Source organism: Aquila chrysaetos, chromosome 2 (assembly GCF_900496995.4).
Source record: "Aquila chrysaetos chrysaetos chromosome 2, bAquChr1.4, whole genome shotgun sequence".
In the NCBI taxonomy this organism is placed as follows: Eukaryota; Metazoa; Chordata; class Aves; order Accipitriformes; family Accipitridae; genus Aquila; species Aquila chrysaetos.
The window spans coordinates 52,823,745-52,844,316 of NC_044005.1; the positions used below are offsets into that span (position 1 = coordinate 52,823,745).

Sequence of the window (20,572 nt, forward strand, 5' to 3'; positions counted from 1 at the left end):
GTACACGACAGATTCTTTATTCTCTTCCAGCTCAAATTCATTATTCCCATTGCTTTAATAGATTAAATGTCTCAGCATTGTTATATATACTAAAATACACATTTAGGAATGCTGAGAGAGAAGGGACAAATTATCCTCCCCTACATGTGCTCAATCTCTTACATTGGGAGAGTAAAGATTACAGTTTTTAAGGACCAGGACTGTCTTTTTGCATACTGCTTAGCACAAAATGTCCATGATCTATGACTAAGCTTTGTAGGCAGAATCATAATTATAAATTAGCAACAATAAATCACTCACTAAATTGGGATAAAGGCACAGTTCCTGTCCCCAAAGTTTTTCTTAAGTGTTTATGTTAGACTATAGAAGAGCCACCAAGAGGAGGCAGTGAATCAACATGGTCCTCGGAGCAGACATGCCTTGTGTCCTCTCCCCCCCCCCCCCCCGGCCATTTTTTAAGCACCACCTGCTTCAGTTTGCAATAACCCTTCACCCCTTCGTAATTAAGACTAGCTACTTTGCACCAGTGCACTTTTGCCTTCCTAAGAAGGGTCATCTAACAGTGTAGACTTCCTCTAGGCTTCCCTGAACAAACTTGACCTACTCTTGGTCATCTACCTGCAACACAATTGCATCCCCATTTAAAGCCACTAAAAATAAAGCTCATTTATATTAATATTATTTGAAAACAAATCCATTTTACCAGAAACAAAGGCCATGTATTCCCTTGCACAGGCCCTTTGTTTAAGATAAAACAAATTTTTATTTGTTAAAACAAATACTCCAAATATATTGAAAAGCAGCTCTAATTTATGCCACCTCACTTCTTGGAAATGCACTTCCTTGTAGCTAGGCAGTCATTGCTGCGGTGTGTTGCTCTGATAAACCTGGAATTTGGAGTTAGTGTGACACTAATTCTCTGGACACAGGCCACACAAAATACTTCTCAATCAGAATAGCACCATCGAGCTGGGCCCGTTCAATCCAAGGTTTCATTTGTTTTTCCTCCAGGTTTTTTTGCCAGCACCCTGAACTGTGAAATGAGATATTTATTATTCTGTTCTTAATGTTAAGCTCCATGTTAAGGCCTTCAGAGTTTTTGGCACCGTTAATTTCGCGGCTTTGCCCACTCAGTGGTCTGTAGCATGCCATTACAAAGAAATGTGTTTGCTTAGTGAGGCTGTGGGTGGAGACATCTGGGGTATAGGGCCCTAGATATCTGTGAAGTTCCCATAGAAACAGGTTTCTTGGCCTTTCCTTCTGTTGGGTAGGGTTTGAAGACAGGAGGCATGCCTCTGCAGTTGGCCCGAGTTACACAAATGACCGTATCGCAGGAGAGGAAGCTATTTATCAGGCCAGGAGACAGAGACTGGCACTTCCAGCCACACCGTACTGTCTCAGTCTTTGAGGTCCCTGATTTACTCTCATATACCAGGCAAAATGGCAGCTGTCACAGAGAGAGTGTGTTTTTTCCTCCTTGAAGATAAGCCCTGAACCACAGAGGGTCAGCTTCTCTGACACCTGCTCTGGCCGGCAGGCCAATTGGTAGGAGAAGGAACGGCTTTAGGCACGTGGCACGAGTTGCTACACCCTCAAGGTTCCATTAGATCACACTCAGTGGCAAGAACATCACTCAAACCTCCACCCTACTCCATACAGATCACCCAGCCTGTCATCATGCCTATTGTAACTTCAGTGCCTTAAGAGGGTCTCAGAAGAGGACACAAGACAGTCCTTGTCTTCTCTTAGCTCTTCTACTACCTTACGTAAGATTTTTCTGAGGATGTTGTTGCAGGACAGACATAACACAACATACTTTTCTGAAATAAACCAGTATTCCAATGCATCTCTGCTAATGACTTCCATTCACATCTTCATCCCTCTTCAACTTGTTAAAATCTCATTCGCTCTTACCCTTCCCCTGTTTTTGATTCCTATGTGCAGCACATAACTATGACTAGAATACTGCTGCTCCCCTTTCAGGACGTGTTCATGCTCCATATTTCTGTGCAGACCTGGACACAACCGAGCAGCTTTCTAATTCTGGATCTAGGTCTAAATCTAGTTCTTGTCTTTGAACATCTCTCAAATGGGTACAAACTATTATCCTTACATATTCTTCTTTACTCCTTGTGCTTAACGCAGACACCAGCTATATTGCTCACTATCTATGCTTCTCTATTTTTTGAAGCAATTTAAAGCCACAAGGGGAGACATATTTTTTCCTCTACCTGTAGTATTTGACTTCCAGTTTCCTGACAAAATCTGTTATTTAACTCTGAAAGACCTTATTTAAATCCTCAAAACCACATTGTGATTCAGTTTATAGGAATGACATTATTCAGCAGCCGCTTTTTTTTTTTATTATTAGTCAGGCTGTTCAAGTAATTGTTCCTTCTTCACCATCATCTCTTCTTTGCTACCAAAGCTTCCGCACCATCTGACCCACAACACAAATGAAGGATTTACTCTTGCAAGACCACATGGCTTCATATGTACATAACAGTGTACAGCACTGGTTAGATAGTTTAATTACATGGCAAACATCATTCTCCTTGATTATGACTTTGATTCCTTCCTCCCACAATAATAAGTTAATAGCTGCCATCTGCCTATTAAAGTACTTTGAGAAGAAGATAATCTTCTGTTCCCAGCATAATTGCCCCTCTAACTCTGTAATGTACATACATTTTACTTGTCTCTAAGGAAAATCTGGTTGTGTTTAAATACAACTATCTCTGATCACTTTTTAATGAAAATTTAGCATGCACCAACCCAGCAGAGAAAGAACATAAAGCATTTGAGGCCTTCAGCAGATACTCTATTAAACACATTCACTCCACATCATTCTCTAAAAATCTGTCAGCATTTCCTAAAGTGACCTAACTGTGATCTACTCAGTGGAGTTAAGAACATATTAATTGAAGTATGAAACATAGAAAGAGGAATTAGATAAGCACCTAAAATGCCTGGGCCAACATCAGCATGACAACTTCCTACTAAATTCACCTAAAGCACAATGAAAACAATTATTCCAAGGAAACTCTGCACAAGTATTTTAAAATTTTAAGATGACTATGAGCAACCTTTTCGTAACCACAAACCTGCACCACCTTAGCTCCACGCAGGTGGCAAGGCAATTTCTTGGTGAGGAAACTGGTGAAAAGAGAACACCTGAACAAACAGATGAACACAGAAAAACTGAAGAGGCAAACATTGAAAGCATCAGCTCCCTTTAGCCACTATTTATAAATATTTACAGAATATAAATCATACAGCCTTTTAAATCCATACCACATATAGTTTTTAATCATGCTTTCCATACTTTACTTACAATTTATAAATTAGTAACTTTAATTATTAGGCAATTATTAAATACAACTTTAAAGCGTGGCACAGGTACTAAAGAAAGACAACTTATATATTTGGATGGCTAAAGAGGAAGGGTATTTCACAAATTAAAGCAAAACCCAGCCAGAAATCAGACTGTACAAATGGAAAGAAAAAACCAGAAAGAATGGTTCTCAAAAGAGGAAGAAATAGTTTGGGCAGGATCTGGTCCCTTGGGGCCTGGGAAAGCAAATAACAACTTCACTGACCAACAAACAAAAGTAGTCCTTTCAGCAAGAAAGTACATGAAAATGAACTGCACTGTCTGCTACAAAAATATTTTGTGCAAACACTTTTTACTGGGAAAACCAACAATTTATCTATAGGCACTTCATGCTTGCATGAATATCAAAAATGTTTTCAGAGTGTAATTTTATATCTCTCTCTGCCAAAAGCACCACTAGAGCCCTAGTTCCTGTGTTATACTAAACGCTAATCTTGAGTTTGCATTTTGAGGAATCTACCAGCTTCTCCAAACTCCCTGGATTCTCCTTCGGTGACTAGAAATGCAAAGATATAAAAATTGACCAAGAACTGGATCCCTGACTACATCGTTCCTAAGCATCTGAAAGCCTGTTAGGTGGACAACAGACAATGGGACAAGCTATTGTATCTGGCCACAGAATACACACATGTAACCATGACTTTTTCTTTATTTCTGTAAACCTGTCTTTATAAATTTTACTGCTCTATTATTCTTATTTGGTTGTTGTAAAAGCCCTGGCTTTCAGCTATGAAAATGAGATGTCTTTCAGCAACCAGCCTGACATAAGAAAACTTCGTGACAGAGTGTGGAGAGAATACCAAAACTCCTAGTATTTTATGCTACTATTTGCAGTGGGAACTTTCTTGTCTGCTTGCGGATCCAATAGTGGATCCTTCACTTTACCACACCATTAACCCCATGCCACTAATATAAACATAATACTGGAATAAGTGAAAAAGTGAAAAGAATCAAAAAGTTCAAGAAATGTTGCACAGAAGTAATTGGCAAGAACAGCCTTTTAGAAGCCCTTTTTATTATCTAGAGAGTTTAAGTCCTACAAGCACAGAAAAGGTAAAATGTGCCAAGCAGAAGAGGGAAAACAGAAGACTCCGTGTAACACCTTTATCATCATGGTAAGATGGTACTTGAGGCAGCATCACTTCACACACATTGCGTTCTTGCATTTGTTTTACACTTTCAGATAAGAACATTTGCAGAAAGATCCTCACTGCTGACATTCTACTTCTTTTTACAAAGTGAAAGAGAGAGGGAATGAGAGACAGCACAAGAGAAAGAAAAGGAGATTTAGTGCTAAAGTGCAATACAAACACTTGCTAGATGACTGAGTCTTTTACAGTTATCCACCTGCAACACTTAACCATGCCACGGATGCATAAGTGTAATGATGATAGCCTAGTCAGCTATTATAATATGATTTTGATCCATGGATCTCAAAGGTGGCTAAGCAGCATTACTCTGTCCTGGAGAATCAAACAAATCAACTAATACACACAAGGTTTTGGAGAAGGTCAGTGTGACATCTGATACAAGAATCCAGATTTGTCAGTCTCCTCTCACCATTTCTCGTACACGATGGGTTTAGAGAATGCAGCAGCCAAAATGCCCAATTTAGAGAGCAACAATATGACCGCAGCAGACTACATTTCTAAAATTTGGCATTGCAACTGTGCATTTCTATGAGATACAAACAAACCCAGATGAAACTAGCCTGCCCAGATCTCATACTTATATATTACCCCAAGAGGTATTTTCTGATTATAAGAAAGATCTAATTTTACCCTTGAAACACTTTCTGAAACAAAGGCTGACCACAGTCTTTCTAAACCCCAATTCCACGATTACGCTAAAACAAGCTACTAAACAATATCTAAATTTCTAAATACCACCACATAGAACATACTTCAACCCCTCTGCAATCTTCTGCCAAGCTTGTGCCACATCCTTGACCTTCAAGCAGCACATGGCCTAAGCAAAGCACCTCAGAAGTTCCACGCATTTCTGTACTGTACTGCACAAGTCAGCGAGGCACATCAGAACAGCATCAGCAGACTTGTCTTTCCACTAGTGCCCTGGAGAACACTGACAGAGAGCAGACTCGGACTATGCTTGTGCTGCTTCACAGTAGGACTCATACCTGCACTCCTGTGAACATAAGAAGACACAGGAGAAAAAATAGAGCAAGAATTTAAACACGTTTTAGGGTTTGATGTATTTGGTTTTGCATGTTCTGCCTTTTTCTATCTTTATGGTTGTAAAACTGGCAAAGTGACAATGCCTCATAACACTGGCCCTAGATTTTAGAGGATTTCCTCTTTTATATTTCTTTTCCAAATCCCACTGTATTTTATTCTCGGTTCTCATGTGTAGCATGAAACTACTCAAATTTTCTCAGCCTCAGCAAACTGAATTTCATCCTTTGACATCCTGTCATAAAGCTGAAAACAGTACAGGTTCAAAAGGGTAAAACAGAAGCACTGCATTAGATTTCAGACATTTATTTGCTTAAAATCCGATATACCAAATAACTCCTTCCATGCATATATTTTCCCTCCTTTTAGTATAAAAAGGATGAAAGAGCAATTATCTCCAGCTCTGTGCACTCTTGTTAAATATTTAAGAATCCTATTATAAATTACAACCCTACCATTTTCACTTGACCTCATCTTCATGTGATCTTATTAATACAGCAGCTGAGACTTCCATCATGCAGTCAAATATGCAGGTTATCACTGGCTGGTTCAAGTACCCCAATATTCTCCTGACCCTTTGCGAAGTCCAATCTCCAGCTTTCCGTAGCAGGGCAGTGGTGAGCTCCAGAGGGCTGTAAGGAGACAGCACAACCCCCGGGTTAACTAGAGTGAATCTTGAAGCCTCAGAAGCACGTATGGCCAGGCACTTTCCTTGCAAAGACAGGTGGGGAATGTAAATGCACTTCCCACAATGGAAGGAACTAGCAGCTGCTGCTGGACAAGAAAACTAAGGTTCTCCTTGCCTCATCCTTCCCATTTTATCATGTGTATCAACACTGACCAACCTGTGTGCTGATGTGCTTACCTGAGTAGAGGGTACTCATAGACCAGTTACACTAAATCAGTCCCAAGCCACTAGTTTTGCTCTGCCCTTAGAGGAAAGGTGAACACAGAACAAAACAGTCAGTACTCCTTGGTAAAGCCACCAACCCCAAACATGAGGCTGGGGAAGATGCTGCCCTCTCCAGCAAGACTGTGCTTTGGTGTGATGGCCACAGCACTGCTGGTGCAGTGAAGCAACATCTCTGTATGGTCCTTATCCCCACCTTCCCACTGTGAGACTGACTCTCTATCCAGATTCATACCTGTATTAGTAACCACATGAGTAGCTACTGAGGAGAAAGAGAGCGAGAATGCTGACCAAGCTACCAATGCCCTGTTTTGGCGAGTCTTGTACACCGTATCACAGGTAACACAAGACCCCCTCACCACTGCCCCCCACCATGGGAGACCTCAGACCATCTGACTGTGAGATGACGGGTGCCACTGGGGCAGGGAGAGGGCCGCTGGGCTAATGCTGTGACTTCTAATGATTTTCTTCTGATCATAAGCTCCAGCCAAATGGCACGTGCCCAGGTGCTGCCTCTCTGCTCTGTAACCTCACATGGCAGATGTGACTGGCCTGAGGATCACAGATGGAGCATGTCAGCTGCACACAGTAAAGCAGAGCAGTGCTGCAGGCCTGTGAGACACAGCCCTCAAGGAGGAGTCGCCCAACATCTGAATTAACTACAGCTCTCACTACCATACTTTACGGGTGGATGCATAGCCACGGCAAGCTATTATGGCTACAATGCACAACTAGCAGAGGATGCAGAACATCTGTCAGGAACGGCTGTAAGAAGAATTGCTAGGACGGGCAGATGCCTCAAAAACCCTTTCAGAGGCTAGAAGTGCAAGAAGCTGGTTGAGCTCCCTGGGTAAGTAAAAGGGCAAAGAGCAGAACCAAAGAGCATGACAAAGCTTTATCAGGGTAAGAATCAAGACAAGATACAACAGAGAAAGAAGGAGGTATGATTATAGCTGGATACAAGAAAAATTGCAAAAGGAGAGAGACGTATTAAAAGCAAAGCTCCAGTGTTAAAAGTCACATGGGATTCTCAGGTGAGAGACAGATGAAGACATCCATAGTACTGTCATTCTTAGAGGCCATTCACTGTTTTAAACTAGAAAGCAGGGCTGCACAGGATAGTTAGTTAATCTGGACCTGGAATAGAATGAGTATCATGAGAGGCAAATACACAGTTCTGATTTTCCTGTCTTTCAGGGAGAAACATTGTTCTTCAGACTTCCAAACTTTTCACTTTAAAAATGACTGACAGCCATAGGAAGGAAAACAAATATGCCCTTAGGGAATTTTTAGCACTTGTGTTGCCAGGATCAGCTAGCTCTGGGACCATTATGAGGAAAAAGTGATCAAAGATAAAAGCACCCAGAGGCTTAAAGATACAATTTATGTAAAGTACAATTTATGATTTTCATTACACATATGAATTTGTTTACAGGGAACATACGGTTATTTCTTTAGGAAATAATTTTAACATTAATTACTATTACTCTCTGTCTGGTAGACTGTCTCATCTAGTTAGCATGAATGCTGCAAGACATTCAATATACTTAAGTATAACACTAATTCCATTTCAGTCCATGAACTCTCTCTACTGCTGTAAGAGAAATATCAGAGCATTTAACTTTCACAGCCTTTGGGGCATGGACAAATGTTACATTGTCCCTTGAACCACACAGAAACTCCTGATCTTAGCTGTGACCTGTATGCGGTACCGTGACACGGTTACATGTAATAACACTTTTTTTTTTTTGTCCACAGTTGCATTAAGATTTATAAGGTTGATTCATGCTGCTGTGTAAAAATGCTGACAAAAATTATTTTCCTGCTCTGAAGAAATCTACATTTCATACTTTCATGTGTCTATTTCTTGAACATGAAATTGATCTACTCAGGCAGAGCCTCCCTTCAGGACAATATAAAATGGCACAAACCACGCAATTATGTAGAAAAGTCCTTTTGAAGAAAATCTTTAAAGTGTTAAATATGAGAAATTTGACAGTGCTTTCAAATTTATAGCTTTTACTTGTCTTTTCAATTGGAATGCAAACCCCCAGCAGAGCACACTGCAACAAAACCGTTCGGGATTCATTTCTCTGTGGGCATCCAGAGGTTCCTTAGAAGCAATTCATAAACTCATTAAAATGTGTACCCATTTCTCCTGCTGCTTAAGCAGATACTTGAAGTGGTGGGTTTTTTTCCAAGTAAATTGCTACTGTTTTGTTACTAACCTCCTATAACTATGCTCTGCAAATTGCAGAGTAGGATTGAAGGCCAGTGCTTAGATGTACTTCACTAAATTCAACTGCATTAGACACATACAGGTTAAATTCTTTTTGCCAGCAAGGCTCCATAACTGCAGTAGCATGCACTGAATTAAGTCTAGAAAGAGAGAGGGACATTTTGGAATAAAGGTTTGCTGGCATGCAAATACCTACCACAAAAATCTTAGCTTGTACTGCTACTGTATCAAAGACAGATATTTTTTTTTATGTGAGACTGTTCTGAGAAACTGTAGAAATAAAGCACACAGGTGAGAAATAGAAGAAAAAAGTGACTTAAGAACCGAGTATAGCCTTGAAAAGTCGCATATTTGTCTGTCAACAAGTTTACGATAAAAAAAAAAAAATCAACCAAAAAAAGAAAAAGCTCCTGAGCTCCTGCATTGCATGCAGAAAAATGAAGGGCTAAAAATCCCTAATTAGATAAAATTAAGCAATACAAAATGTTTTTATATTCTCTCACTAGCCAATAGATATTCATCCAGAAGAAGAATTTATTAAAGACCTGTGGCAGTAACAGAGTTGCTGACCAAAACATACATTAGCAAAACACATTTATTGGCTTGAATTTTTAACATGTACTGAGAACATATTTACTCATCTTACTAGTCAGGGAAGGTAAAAAAACCTCACATGCACATATACCACTATCTGGCTAATTAGAATCAGATACTGTTTTCCATCAGTTCTACAAAACAATAAATGATCAGATCCTTCACCATATGAAGCTCCTGTTTAAAAAGCAGGAGCTCCCACGGTAGTAGTATCTGTACAGATGTATTTGGAAAATTAGTTGAAACACCAGTCTTGCGCTATGATCTTAGTATTCACTTTTAAAAACCCCAGGAAGTGAGCCACAGATCTATTTTGCCATTCAGCTTCAGCCATGTATCCATTAGGATAGCACACACACCACGCTTTTGCCAGAAAGGCTTTCTCCTTCACAAGCATCACGAGCTCAAGTCTCCCACTGTACTCCTTTACGTACAACCGTACTTGCAATCAACATTCGCCTCTTTTATGTGTATTTGTTTAGGACAGTTTTTAACTATTCTGGAAGGCTGTTTTGCCAGTTAATTTCAACGAGCATATGTCTCCCCCTTACTTCATCTCCCTATATTACAGATGACATAAAATGGTTTCTAAACATGCTTTTGCAGAAATATTTGTACCACCTGCTTAGTACTGTTGGCTTAAGGACAAGTGTGGCGAAGTCATAAGGTCCTTCAGAAAAGAGAAGCGAGACCGTAAAGGTGAGCAAGATCCGCGTAGGCTAAAGACCTTAGGCTGACTCAAACATCACCTCAACCTTGCACGAGAACTTCCCGCTGTTCTTTGGAGGCTAATTAACTTTACCCAGGGGGAGATACGAACAGCTAGCTTAATCGTAACTCTTGCAACAGAAAACGTTCGCCTTAAATCAACGAGGGCCGTGCTCGCAGAGCTGCGGGAAGGCTTCAGCGCACCCGATCCTGAAGCCGGCCTCAGGGGAGGGCTCTGCTGCGAGTCCGGCGGTGGGCTCCCGCAGGCACCCCGAGAGGAGGGCGTCCATTTCGGCGGGCACCGGCACCGTCCCGCCCGCCCTGCCGGAGGCAGAGGCGGGAACCTGAGGGGACGGCCGGCCGCGGCTCTGCGGGAACCTGAGGGGACGGCCGGCCGCGGCTCTGCGGGAACCTGAGGGGACGGCCGGCCGCGGCTCTGCCGGGCAGGACGCTCCACACAAAACCGCTTCCAACAGCCGACGACCCCCTCCCCTCCAGACCCCCACCGAAATTGAACTTCACGCCAAGTTGTCCTCCAGCTACTTGACCGGGAAACGCTTAAAACCAGCAGAAGGAGAAAACGGACGTCGCCGTCCCAACCGTGTGGTAAAATAAGGAGAGCCGAAGGCAGCCCGGGTCGGGATGGAGGACGCTCCGCGGGCCGGGCCGGGCCATGCCGCGATCCCCCGTGGAGCCCGTGGCCGCGACCGCCAGCGGGGTCCCTCAACCCGCGCTCCTCTCACCGGCCCCCCCCTCGCCGGAGGGGGAGCGGGCGGTTCCCCGGGCCGCGGCTCGCCCTCAGGCTCTCTCCACCCGCGGGGCACCGTCCACCGCGCGGGCTCGGCCCTTCCCGAGGCGGGGAAGGCGGCAACCCCCAGCGACGGACGGGACGAGACGGGACCCCCATCCCGACGAGACTCACCCTGTGCCTGCGGCTCCATGGCGCGGGGCGGGGGGGGGGCTCTGCCGCCCGGCGCAGACCCGGGGCTCTGGCGGCGCGGACCGCCGGCGCCAGGCTCAGGCTGCCGCTCCCTTCCCCCGCGCCGCGCCGCGCCGCGGCAGGCGGGCGGGGAACGACGGCGCCACCTGCCGGCCAGGCGCGGGCAGCGCCGCTCACCTGGGGCCGCCCTCGCCTCAGCGGCGGGGACCCCGCGGTGATGAGCCCTGGGCGGGGACGGGGGGGGGACGACGACGACGGCGGAGAAGAAGAGCCCTGCGGAGGGGCTGAGAGCCTCCCGACCTGCTGCGCTTTCACCCTCGGGGGGACGGGCCTCTCCCTGCGGCCTCCCGCGGGCGGGCTGAGCACCCTCCTTTGTAGCGGCTGCGGGCCCCGCTGGGTTAGCGCCCTTCCCCTGCCTGCTAGCTGGCTGCGCGGTCTCCTGCTCCTTTTAGTGTCAAAATCTAACCTTACATATTGCACTCGGAGGCAAGAGTACCAGCAAAGCTTCCAGCTTAAGGGTCAAAAGGAGCAAAGGTGGGAAGCGTGACCTCCCCGCAGGTGTCCTAAGGACAAACCTCACGTCGACGATCCTCTCCCACAGCCTCTGCCCCCTTCCCCGGGCCGAGCCCTCGGCCCTGGAGCTGGCCCTGGCCGGCACCCCGTTTTCCTCGGCCGCGCCGCTCTTCTTCGCCATCTTCCCTGCACCACGTCTCAGGCCACGGCTGCCCCCCGCCCCGAGGGAAGGCACCAGGGGCTTCTCCCCACGGGACGCGAGGAGCCCAGGGAACCGGCGGCCGCAAGCAAGCAGGAGTACCTGGTGTGTGTAACAGCAGCACGGTGAAGTCGTCTGGTGCCAGCAGTGAACAAGAATTTGGCTTACTTGAGTACCTGCGGGCTTCAGGTAGCACCTCCTATGGTAGAAGCATGGGAGTACCTTCAAAGCAATACCGACAGTGCCTGTGCCTTCGTGTATATTTTGCAGTTTAGGTAAAAATGAATTTTCTCCCAGTACATACGTCTGTATTCTACTATTCACTGGAAGCTGGGGTGACGAATCATAGTTCACAGCGCGGTGCAGGTTTACTTTAGGTTTTGCTCAGGCCAACGTAACTTCCCCACTTCATTACCCGTCCGTGTTAACTTCACTTGTGGAAGGGTCCAGGATACTTGTTTTTAGCAATGCTGCATTCACCGTGGCTGATGGTCCGTGCATTCATCTGCCAGACACCGTATCTAATTTGTGTATGTGATACTACCGAATGCCCTTCCAGGACACACTGAGGACGCATAGCTTCTCGAGGCCTGTAATAGTAAAAATAACAAAGCAAGAAAGTAAAGGCAGATGAAGGAAGTATTGGACAGTTGTTTGTGAAGTTACACAAACAGGTAATACTTTAGTTGAATAGAAACAAATCCCAAAGAAAATGATTATGCAGTGAGGTTAAAGGAAGAAGAATGTTTCTAGGTAGAAAATAAATTCTTTTCCTTAAAATAGTGTAGAACATAGCAAAGCATCAAATTTACTTATTTCTCAACTTTCCTTTTCTAACAGATTAGAAAATTAAGGCCAAGGCATCTTTAATTTGTATACGTCTAATGATGCTTTGCTTTAATATGCACACGCTGGTGGTTTTGAATTTGAATTACTGTAAAACATGAATTATCATCATTTTTTCTAGGCAAACCTCTCTTCATTGTGATTTGACATCTCCTTGGGCTGGAATTTACCACTTACAAAAGCAGAACAGAGGTTGTCAGAAGAATGAATTCCTGTACTCATATCATTTCAAATAAAGAGACATCCTACCGTGACAAGATGTGAGCTCTGAAATGCTATCAACTTCTGCATGAAAAAAACCAAAGCCAAGTCCAGCCACAAATGCACGAAACAGCTGAGAAATTTCTCTCAACGTGTGAAACTATCAGTATAATTAGAACATACTTTTCTGCAAATATATGCAGAGGTTTTTAAAGCAGCCTGAGCAGTTTCTATAGAGCGTAATGAAAACTGAGCACCCAATTTACTTACAAGGCGATAACAATATTAACACTGTTTATGTAGAAGCATAATTAAAAATCTTACAGAGGCATATGCTGTTCAAATTACTGAACAATAGAAAATTTTACCAAATTTTTAGATGCTGTATTTAATTTGTTCTTAACATTCATATATATTACTTCTCCACACCAGAAATGCACTCTTTTGTAAAGAAAATCCAAGCAGGGTTTTACCTAACAAGGACTGGCAAACAACAAAACTAGTTCTACGTTGAAGAGATCCATAAATATCTTCAGGGAAACAAACCTATAATCTTTGTGAGATCCATAGTAACATGTCCATCTCATGGCATGTTACACAGGAAAAGAAATCAGTCATTTACAAGTTAATATTCTCCTGTAACATACAGTTAGGAAATCAGCATTTTAAAGGTTAACCTGATTAGAAAATTAATATCCCATTGAAATGATGTCATTTAATTGTAAATAGCTGATTAATTTTCTACCTACAATACAGCAGGACCCATTTTCATATTGTTCCATACACATCACTGATTTGGTGAGATTCCTCACTGAATTTGCCTTGTGAGAGATTTTGTTCCACTTTTCTGTCTGAAGAGATTGACATAATTCAGACTTTGTTTTCTGTCCTGGAAAGTCTCGATCAAGCTGTAGCAGCTTAGTTGTTGCCTGAGAAAGGTCATTGTCTCTCCCATCATGCTGAAATTAAAGACAGTTGGGTTTTGTTTTTTTAAGAGGACAGACGGAATAAAACAAAAGCCAAATTATTCAGTTTTTGAAATACTTATGTGTTACTGTACACTTCGGATTACGCCATTTTCACAATACAACAGTAAAAGGCATCAAATAAATTTGTTATGTTTATGGCATTACACTGACTGGTTTCTGTCCTCCAACACAAAAGCGACACCATTCCATCTAGTGTCAGACTTCAGTGGATCTCTCTGTGCTTGCAGGGAGTAACTACATGTATTTTCCAGGTAGAGGTTAAGGCAGGGTTCTGCATGATGCAGAGTATCCTAAACTCTTACTAAATTTCTGTGGAAAATAATGAGGAAAAATTGTGCTGAATAATTCACATTCACTGTGCAAACAGCCTAAGAACTGTGAAATACCAGAGGAAATTGTTGGTCCTTCAGGCTAAATGATTGTTTAGTAGGATAAACTGCAGCATATGCGTACACACATTTTGTAAGAAAAATGGCAGGCCTCCGTGAGCACATTCTAGTTGTGATAAGAAGTTAGATCACGCAGCAACGGGCAGGTTAAAACTTTCTAGTCATACACCATGGATGGAAAGGCCAAGGACATGCTGTGTTTCTTTTGTTTCAGTAAAAGGTTAGAAAACCACAGTCATGTGTTCAGACCAGATATTACAATTTATTTCCTTCCATTCAGAAGTCCTTGACTTCTTTGCTAAATGCTCTATGCTAAATGTTCAATTCTTGGCATATTAGGGGTTCCAATTTTTGAGTGAAATATTGGAAATTAAAACAGAATACGCTCAGTATTATTTCAGAGTTTTTTTCCTTAGCCTTTAGTCAGTTCTTTTGATTTTCATCTCTTATTCTATGTATACTTAATTTTTAGGGCAATCTTGCAATTTAAAACTACAAAGTAGGAAATGTCAGTGTTACTACAGCACACAACAGTGAGAAGATGTTACTTGTTTTGTACATTTTATAGACAGGGACTTCAGTTTAGTCTGCAGTTTCATGCAGTGGGGTACTGGCTCTATCGGTCAAAAGGTACTAGAACAATACAAAACAATATAAAAAATAACACTAAGCGAAATTATGCAATTATATCATTAGAGAACAATATTACATTCACTAGACCTTACCTCTTAACAGTAAAGCAATACTTTTAACTCAATTTTCTGCTGGCACTTGAGTAAGAGGAAATGTGTGACTCTCTGCCTAAAGCATCCCAAAAACTCATGAAGGAAGTCTGTAGAGGGAATATATTAAGTACGAGAATTTCACCCACTTCAAAGTAAGTTGCATTTATTGAAAGTTGCATGTGTTTCCTTCTAAGGCTCCCTACTCTTATCACGTAGGTTAAAGGAAAAGACGTTACCTTGTTTTGTAAATTAGATACAAGATCCATCAACAAAGCTTGAACACTCTTTGCAGTTCAATATTTTCCATGTCCGCATTGCCCGACATAGCTTTCAGTTCATCTGTTCAACTGCGCTTTGTTGCAACGTCTAAGTCAAGACACTTGCTTCCTTTCTCCAAAGTATCAACCTGTTATTGTACAAGAGATGAAGTAACAAATTTATCTCCATCATTTGCCACCTACTACACACCTACACATGTATCTCCCTACAAGCTCCTTTAATACTTTCCAATTCTATATTGGAATTGATAAATATTGATATGAGGGGAGACATACTGCCTGCCAGGTGAGCTTTGGGAACACCAGGAGGTTACCACTGGTGATGTCTATACCGTCACTAGAATATCCAATATCAGAAACGCTTGGAAGCACAGAATGTTCCTGGGTCTTTCTGTCTCCCTCCTGCACAGGGGTCTTGGATGTTGCCTGAAGGTTGTAAAAGATTTTTTCCTCTCATATGTTCTGAAGATATGTGAACCCAATGGGTCATATGAGAGATCGACTTAGCACAATATGTATTTAAAAATGTGCTTTTTCCCTTACACTTCCCAGCCTCCAACCACTTCTAATTCAGGGACATGAATCTCAGTGGATTTCTCTTCCATGAACATATTTGGTCTCCACAGACCCACAAATTTTAGAGCCCTCTAAGAGACATCCTTTGGCAGGGAGCTCCACAGATAAATAACCTGGTACTTGAAGTCCTCATTTCTTTTGAAGCGGGTTCCCACTACCTTCACTTGAACTGAAAAGTCCAATATATTTTTACCGACCATGGAAAAGAAATGCTCTGTCTGATATTCTTCAATACATAGAAGACCACTATGAGCCTGATTTCATTGAAGAGTTTGGTGTTGAAAGACACCAGGGATAGGGATCCAATTGGATTTAACTGCCCTCTTAACCCACTCCTGTTAGAAAAGAATCAGACTTCTCATCTTGGGGAAAAAAGTGACAGTGGTTTTGGAAAGCCAAGTTAGTCTCAAATAACCTTTTCCGTGTTTTCTTGGAAGTTCGGCTACAAAACCTCTTGGTATCTCTTGATCTCATGCTGAACATAATCTTCACGACCCTTCGCTGGGAGAAGCTGACTAATGCTGGAAGAGTGAGCTGAGTAATTGCCTTCCTTGAGTGCCCTTTCCTGAAATACATTATAAAGCCCAACTACTTTAAAAGAAATGAAAACACAATTAGAGAGGGTCAGCATCTTCCACTTACAGCTGAAAGAAAACATATTTCACAGTCCCACAGGCTGTTCAAAGTGGCAACAGGACTGGGCTGCTGTAAATATGTTTGGTGCGAACCTTCTGACAGAAAAATACCATAAGAAATATAACTGATCAGAATGTGCTTCATTTATGATTGTCATTTTAAATTAGTAAGTATAGATGAACAACTAGCTGCCTTAAAAACACTTTAGTTACTCTCACTAAAAAAATGAAGATAAAACTCAGAGCCAGAATGTAGCAGTGCTACATATCAAGGTGCCGCGATTAGATCACTGGTCGGCCTGGACCAGGGAAGAGACAGATAACACACATGGTGTGAGTGCCAACTCCGTCCTTTATTGCGCAGTTAATTCCTTTTATACTAACAACGGTAGGTGGGATTACTGATATGTCATAGGGAGGCGACGACTAGCCTTCTACCTTTCCGTGACATCGCGAGATCTTCCGAACGGTGTTCCCTACACCAGAAAAAAAGAGAAAGGAACTTAGCCAATGAAAGTCAGTCAGTTATCTTTTGTCCCATACTTTTAAATTCTTATAATTTGCTTTTTGCAAGTGTCCAAAGGCACTAAAATAACCTGCCTTTAAAAACACATGGCAAATTAAAAGAATAATAGCATTCTTTTTTTACCCAGTACATAGAAATATTTGGCTCTGCAGCTGCTACCTACTCAGTTATCTTAAAATTCTGTTTGTAATAAAACTTTACTCTTGGTATATTCTTAAGCTGTGCCTTGGGTTATACATTTCTCTTTCCAACAGAGTTCTAGTTTTCTATATAACTGGCAAATCTTCAAAAGATGAGATATTCATGAGGTATTACTGAAATCTTGAATAGCTGAGGACAGGTGTTTTCTATATGTTTAACAAGGGCAGGTACCAAATATAAAACCAAAACATTTTCCATTTGGGGGCAAAAAAGGGAGAAGAGGAAACCGTAACTGTGGTTCTTTGAGATACTGTGTCTGGATGTCATATGCTGAAGGGACACATGCTGTTGTCAGAGGAGCCTGAAATCTTCAAAAAAGCCAGACTTTTGGGGCCGTATACACACAGCGTAAATTCACGTGCAACACCAGTGAGGGAAATAACAGCATCCTTCCATTTCTTTGCTAACTTGTGGTCTCAAATTAAGGATGACTTTGAAAGAGACTTGCTGGAGAATGAATAGCAGGATCTCTACACACTTAAAGTCTTTCTTCAGTCCCTCAATTCAATTGTTTAACTATATTTTTATATCAACAAATATTGCCTTCTTCCAAAATATGGAGCTGTTGGAACTACAGGCACAGTAAGTAACATTTCACTTCAGCCTGCTTTAGATGACAGCCCAACAGGGCTTTTTCATATGGAGCACGGGACTGTGAAGGCTTAGTGCCTCGCTGTGAAGAGAATAAGTTCATGATAAAATAGATGAGGCTGGAAATGTAGAGGGTTAAAATCCACCATTCGACAGAATTGTGGTACCGGGTGGCCAGATGACCCTCAGAGTGCATGCACAGCCCAGCCATTGTGGCTCTGCAAATATTCTGATCTGCTTAACAAAAAAATAAATAACTTCCCCAAACTTGGGGGTCTTCCCCCACTCTATTGTCAGATGATTTCCCATCCCACCTGAGCATCTCAAAATGAAATATATTTACAATGCCTCTTTTGAAAGACATGTTCATTTTAGAAATGGGAAAACACAGCTCAAGGAGACTGAGTAACTTCATCAGGGTCAAAGTGAAAGGCTGCGCAAAGCTAGCTCTGAACATGAATCGCTGGTCAAACCTTCCTGTTATTTTCAGGGATGGGTAGGTGTCATGGGCAAACCAGTCACAACTCAGGGAATTTCAGTTAATATAATGTATTGTCAATTAACATAAACTTTTAATTACTGATTTGGGTATTGAGGAAAAAACCTCCCATGAAGATAACTAGACAAACACTTAGGGAAACACATTTCCTCCCCTTTCCCCAGACTCAACTTCATCCAACACTCAGTCTTCTTGGTGAAGCAACGACTGGTGCAGGAGGTTGGGGTCAGTGCACAATATTTTCTTTTTGCGACTCCTTGCTTCTTAGTCTTTTCCTCCACTGCTGCTTCCTTCTTACTCGTTTCCTCCGCTCCCTTGTGGGTTCCTCCAGGGGCCGCAGTCCCTCGGGAGTGCCTCCGCTCCGGCACGCGTCACCCACAGCTGCAGTCCCTCGGGGGTGTCCCTGCCCCAGCGTGGGTCACCCGTGGCTGCAGTCCCTTAGAGCCATATCTCCTCCGGCATGGAGCGTCTCCTCCCAAGAGCGCATCTCCAGTGGTGGCTCCAACAAAGTTCCCTTCCGCAAGTCCCCTCCTGGGCCTCCTGCCCCTAACGACTACCACCCTTTCTTAAATGCCATTGAGCAGAATCACCGTGTGCTCCTCTGACTGATATTCCGGCATGTGGTGCGGGTGTTTACGTCGGTGCCAACCCACCACAGTAACTGAGTACTAAGTCATAGCATCATAGAACCATAGGACCTCAAAAGATCATCTCATCCAACCTTTCGTGGGAAAGGCAGCCTAGCTGAGATTATCTAGCACCCTGTCCGGTTGCATCGTGAAAACCTTCAGTGATGGGGGCTCCACCGCGTTCCTGGGGAGGTTTTTCCAGTGATTAATTGTTCTCACTGTAAAAAATTTCTTTCTCCTATCAAGATGAAACCTCTCCCCAAACCTCTCTCCTTTTCCTTCCTTGGTAAACAAGGAAATTGTGGAGCCGAAGACAGGGCTGGGGCTGAAAACATAGTGGAAATAAGAAGCATACATTAATTTTCTCACATTTGTGTGTCTATCTTGGGACAATATTTTCCTTTACACCTGTAAAGGGAACATCTGATTCGTAAGATTCTATTAAGAGATCATAATTCTGCAAAACAGAGTTTTCTTATTGGTCTAGCAGACGTTCTTAAGGTTTCTTAGAGGCTGTGAGGATGCATGAGACGTACTATGAACGCGGAAAATGATATGGAATGAATTCTAGCTATGTATTTATTTTACCTTCATGTGAGCTGTAGCACCTGGAACTGGATGTCATGCCAGGCCTGCAGCAGAAGACAACAATTCTAGCCAATAAAAAGGCCTGAAGATGTTGCTCTTTAGTGATTTAATCTGGTTTTGAAATCTTACATTTACGTTTTTATCAGCAGATTTTTGTGATTGTGCTAACGGTTCTGAAACTACTTTCCAAATTATCTTAATGGTCTGATGATAAAGTATTTGAGTAGTTTCTTTTTTTTCCTACCATGAAATGTTTTTTCTCCAGCTGTAACTAACAGAATGTAAGAACGAAGATACAAACCTTGTGTGGTTTTTGAAGTTATGTTTCAATACTTAGCATCGTATGAAACATGCTCTGTAATGGAATCGTGCAGAAAAATATTTTCTTCTTATTAATATGAATTTAAAATGTCTGCCTGATTCTTCCACAGCTCTGTTTTCCTTCAAACATCCTGACTTTCTCACAACAGGGCTCTGTGGAACTGAACTTCCTATCAGCTATCTGGCATTGATCGCTCTGCTCCTAATCTCAGAAGAAATTTAGCAGCTGCTCCCAACTGTAAATGCTGTATAGAGAATCTGGATGAAGATCTTTATCTGATGCCAACTAACATCTCTATTATAACCAATAAAGTTCTGATTAGCCACTATGGTAGTCTTTGATAAATATGTAACATGACAGTCAGTGACAGTATTATGACAACTCACAGAGAGCATTTAGAATATTATTGAGAAATTAAATAAACACTTTTTTTCCATTACTCAACAGATTTCTATGTTTTCTAAGTCCTGTCAATGGGAAGTGTCTCTTCCTCTCCCTCTTAAACGTTTTCCCAGTTCATCTGGGATGGAAAGGGGTAATGTAAGGTGAACAGTGGAGGCTGAGCAAGTGGGAAGGCACATCAGACAGTTCACCAGAATCCAATAAAATAGAGAGAATACGAAGGTTGGATCAGACTAGAATTTATAGATGAAGTGATTGCATAGAAGTAAGTGAATTGTAATCTTCATTTGTAATTTTGGGCCAGGAAACTGGGAAGTTTATCATAATATATTGCTGAAATACTGAGGGGCAACACCAGAAGCTTGGAAGACTTTTGGGAAGAAAACCTAGGACCTGCAAAAGCTAACAGTCATTTTTGCCAGCAGGTACCAAACTGCCTGGAAGTCATTAGAAAATAGAAGCTCAGGAATCTTGCGGGGCAGTGGA

General features: G+C 42.4%; 1 protein-coding gene and 1 long non-coding RNA gene across 5 annotated transcripts in view; one reads left to right on the plus strand and one right to left on the minus strand.

Annotated features, from left to right (window-relative positions):
• Positions 1–11,091, minus strand: part of TPD52L1 (TPD52 like 1) — a 61,592-nt gene extending 50,501 nt beyond the window's left edge. For 2 of the 4 annotated variants that reach the window (XM_030037443.2, XM_030037435.2), the window contains exon 1: positions 10,960–11,091. In XM_030037443.2, coding sequence (XP_029893303.1) covers positions 10,960–10,978 — 19 coding nt within the window. In that variant the 5' untranslated portion in view covers positions 10,979–11,091. Of the gene's footprint in view, positions 1–9,606; positions 9,787–10,959 lie in introns of those variants that run through there. The other 2 variants (XM_030037463.2, XM_030037479.2) reach the window with 2 other exon arrangements.
• LOC121233893 lies at positions 7,056–16,579 on the plus strand. Its single transcript, XR_005934238.1, has 2 exons — positions 7,056–7,346; positions 12,657–16,579. It is a non-coding gene; the product is annotated as an uncharacterized LOC121233893 (long non-coding RNA).
• Positions 16,580–20,572: the final 3,993 nt, after the last annotated feature.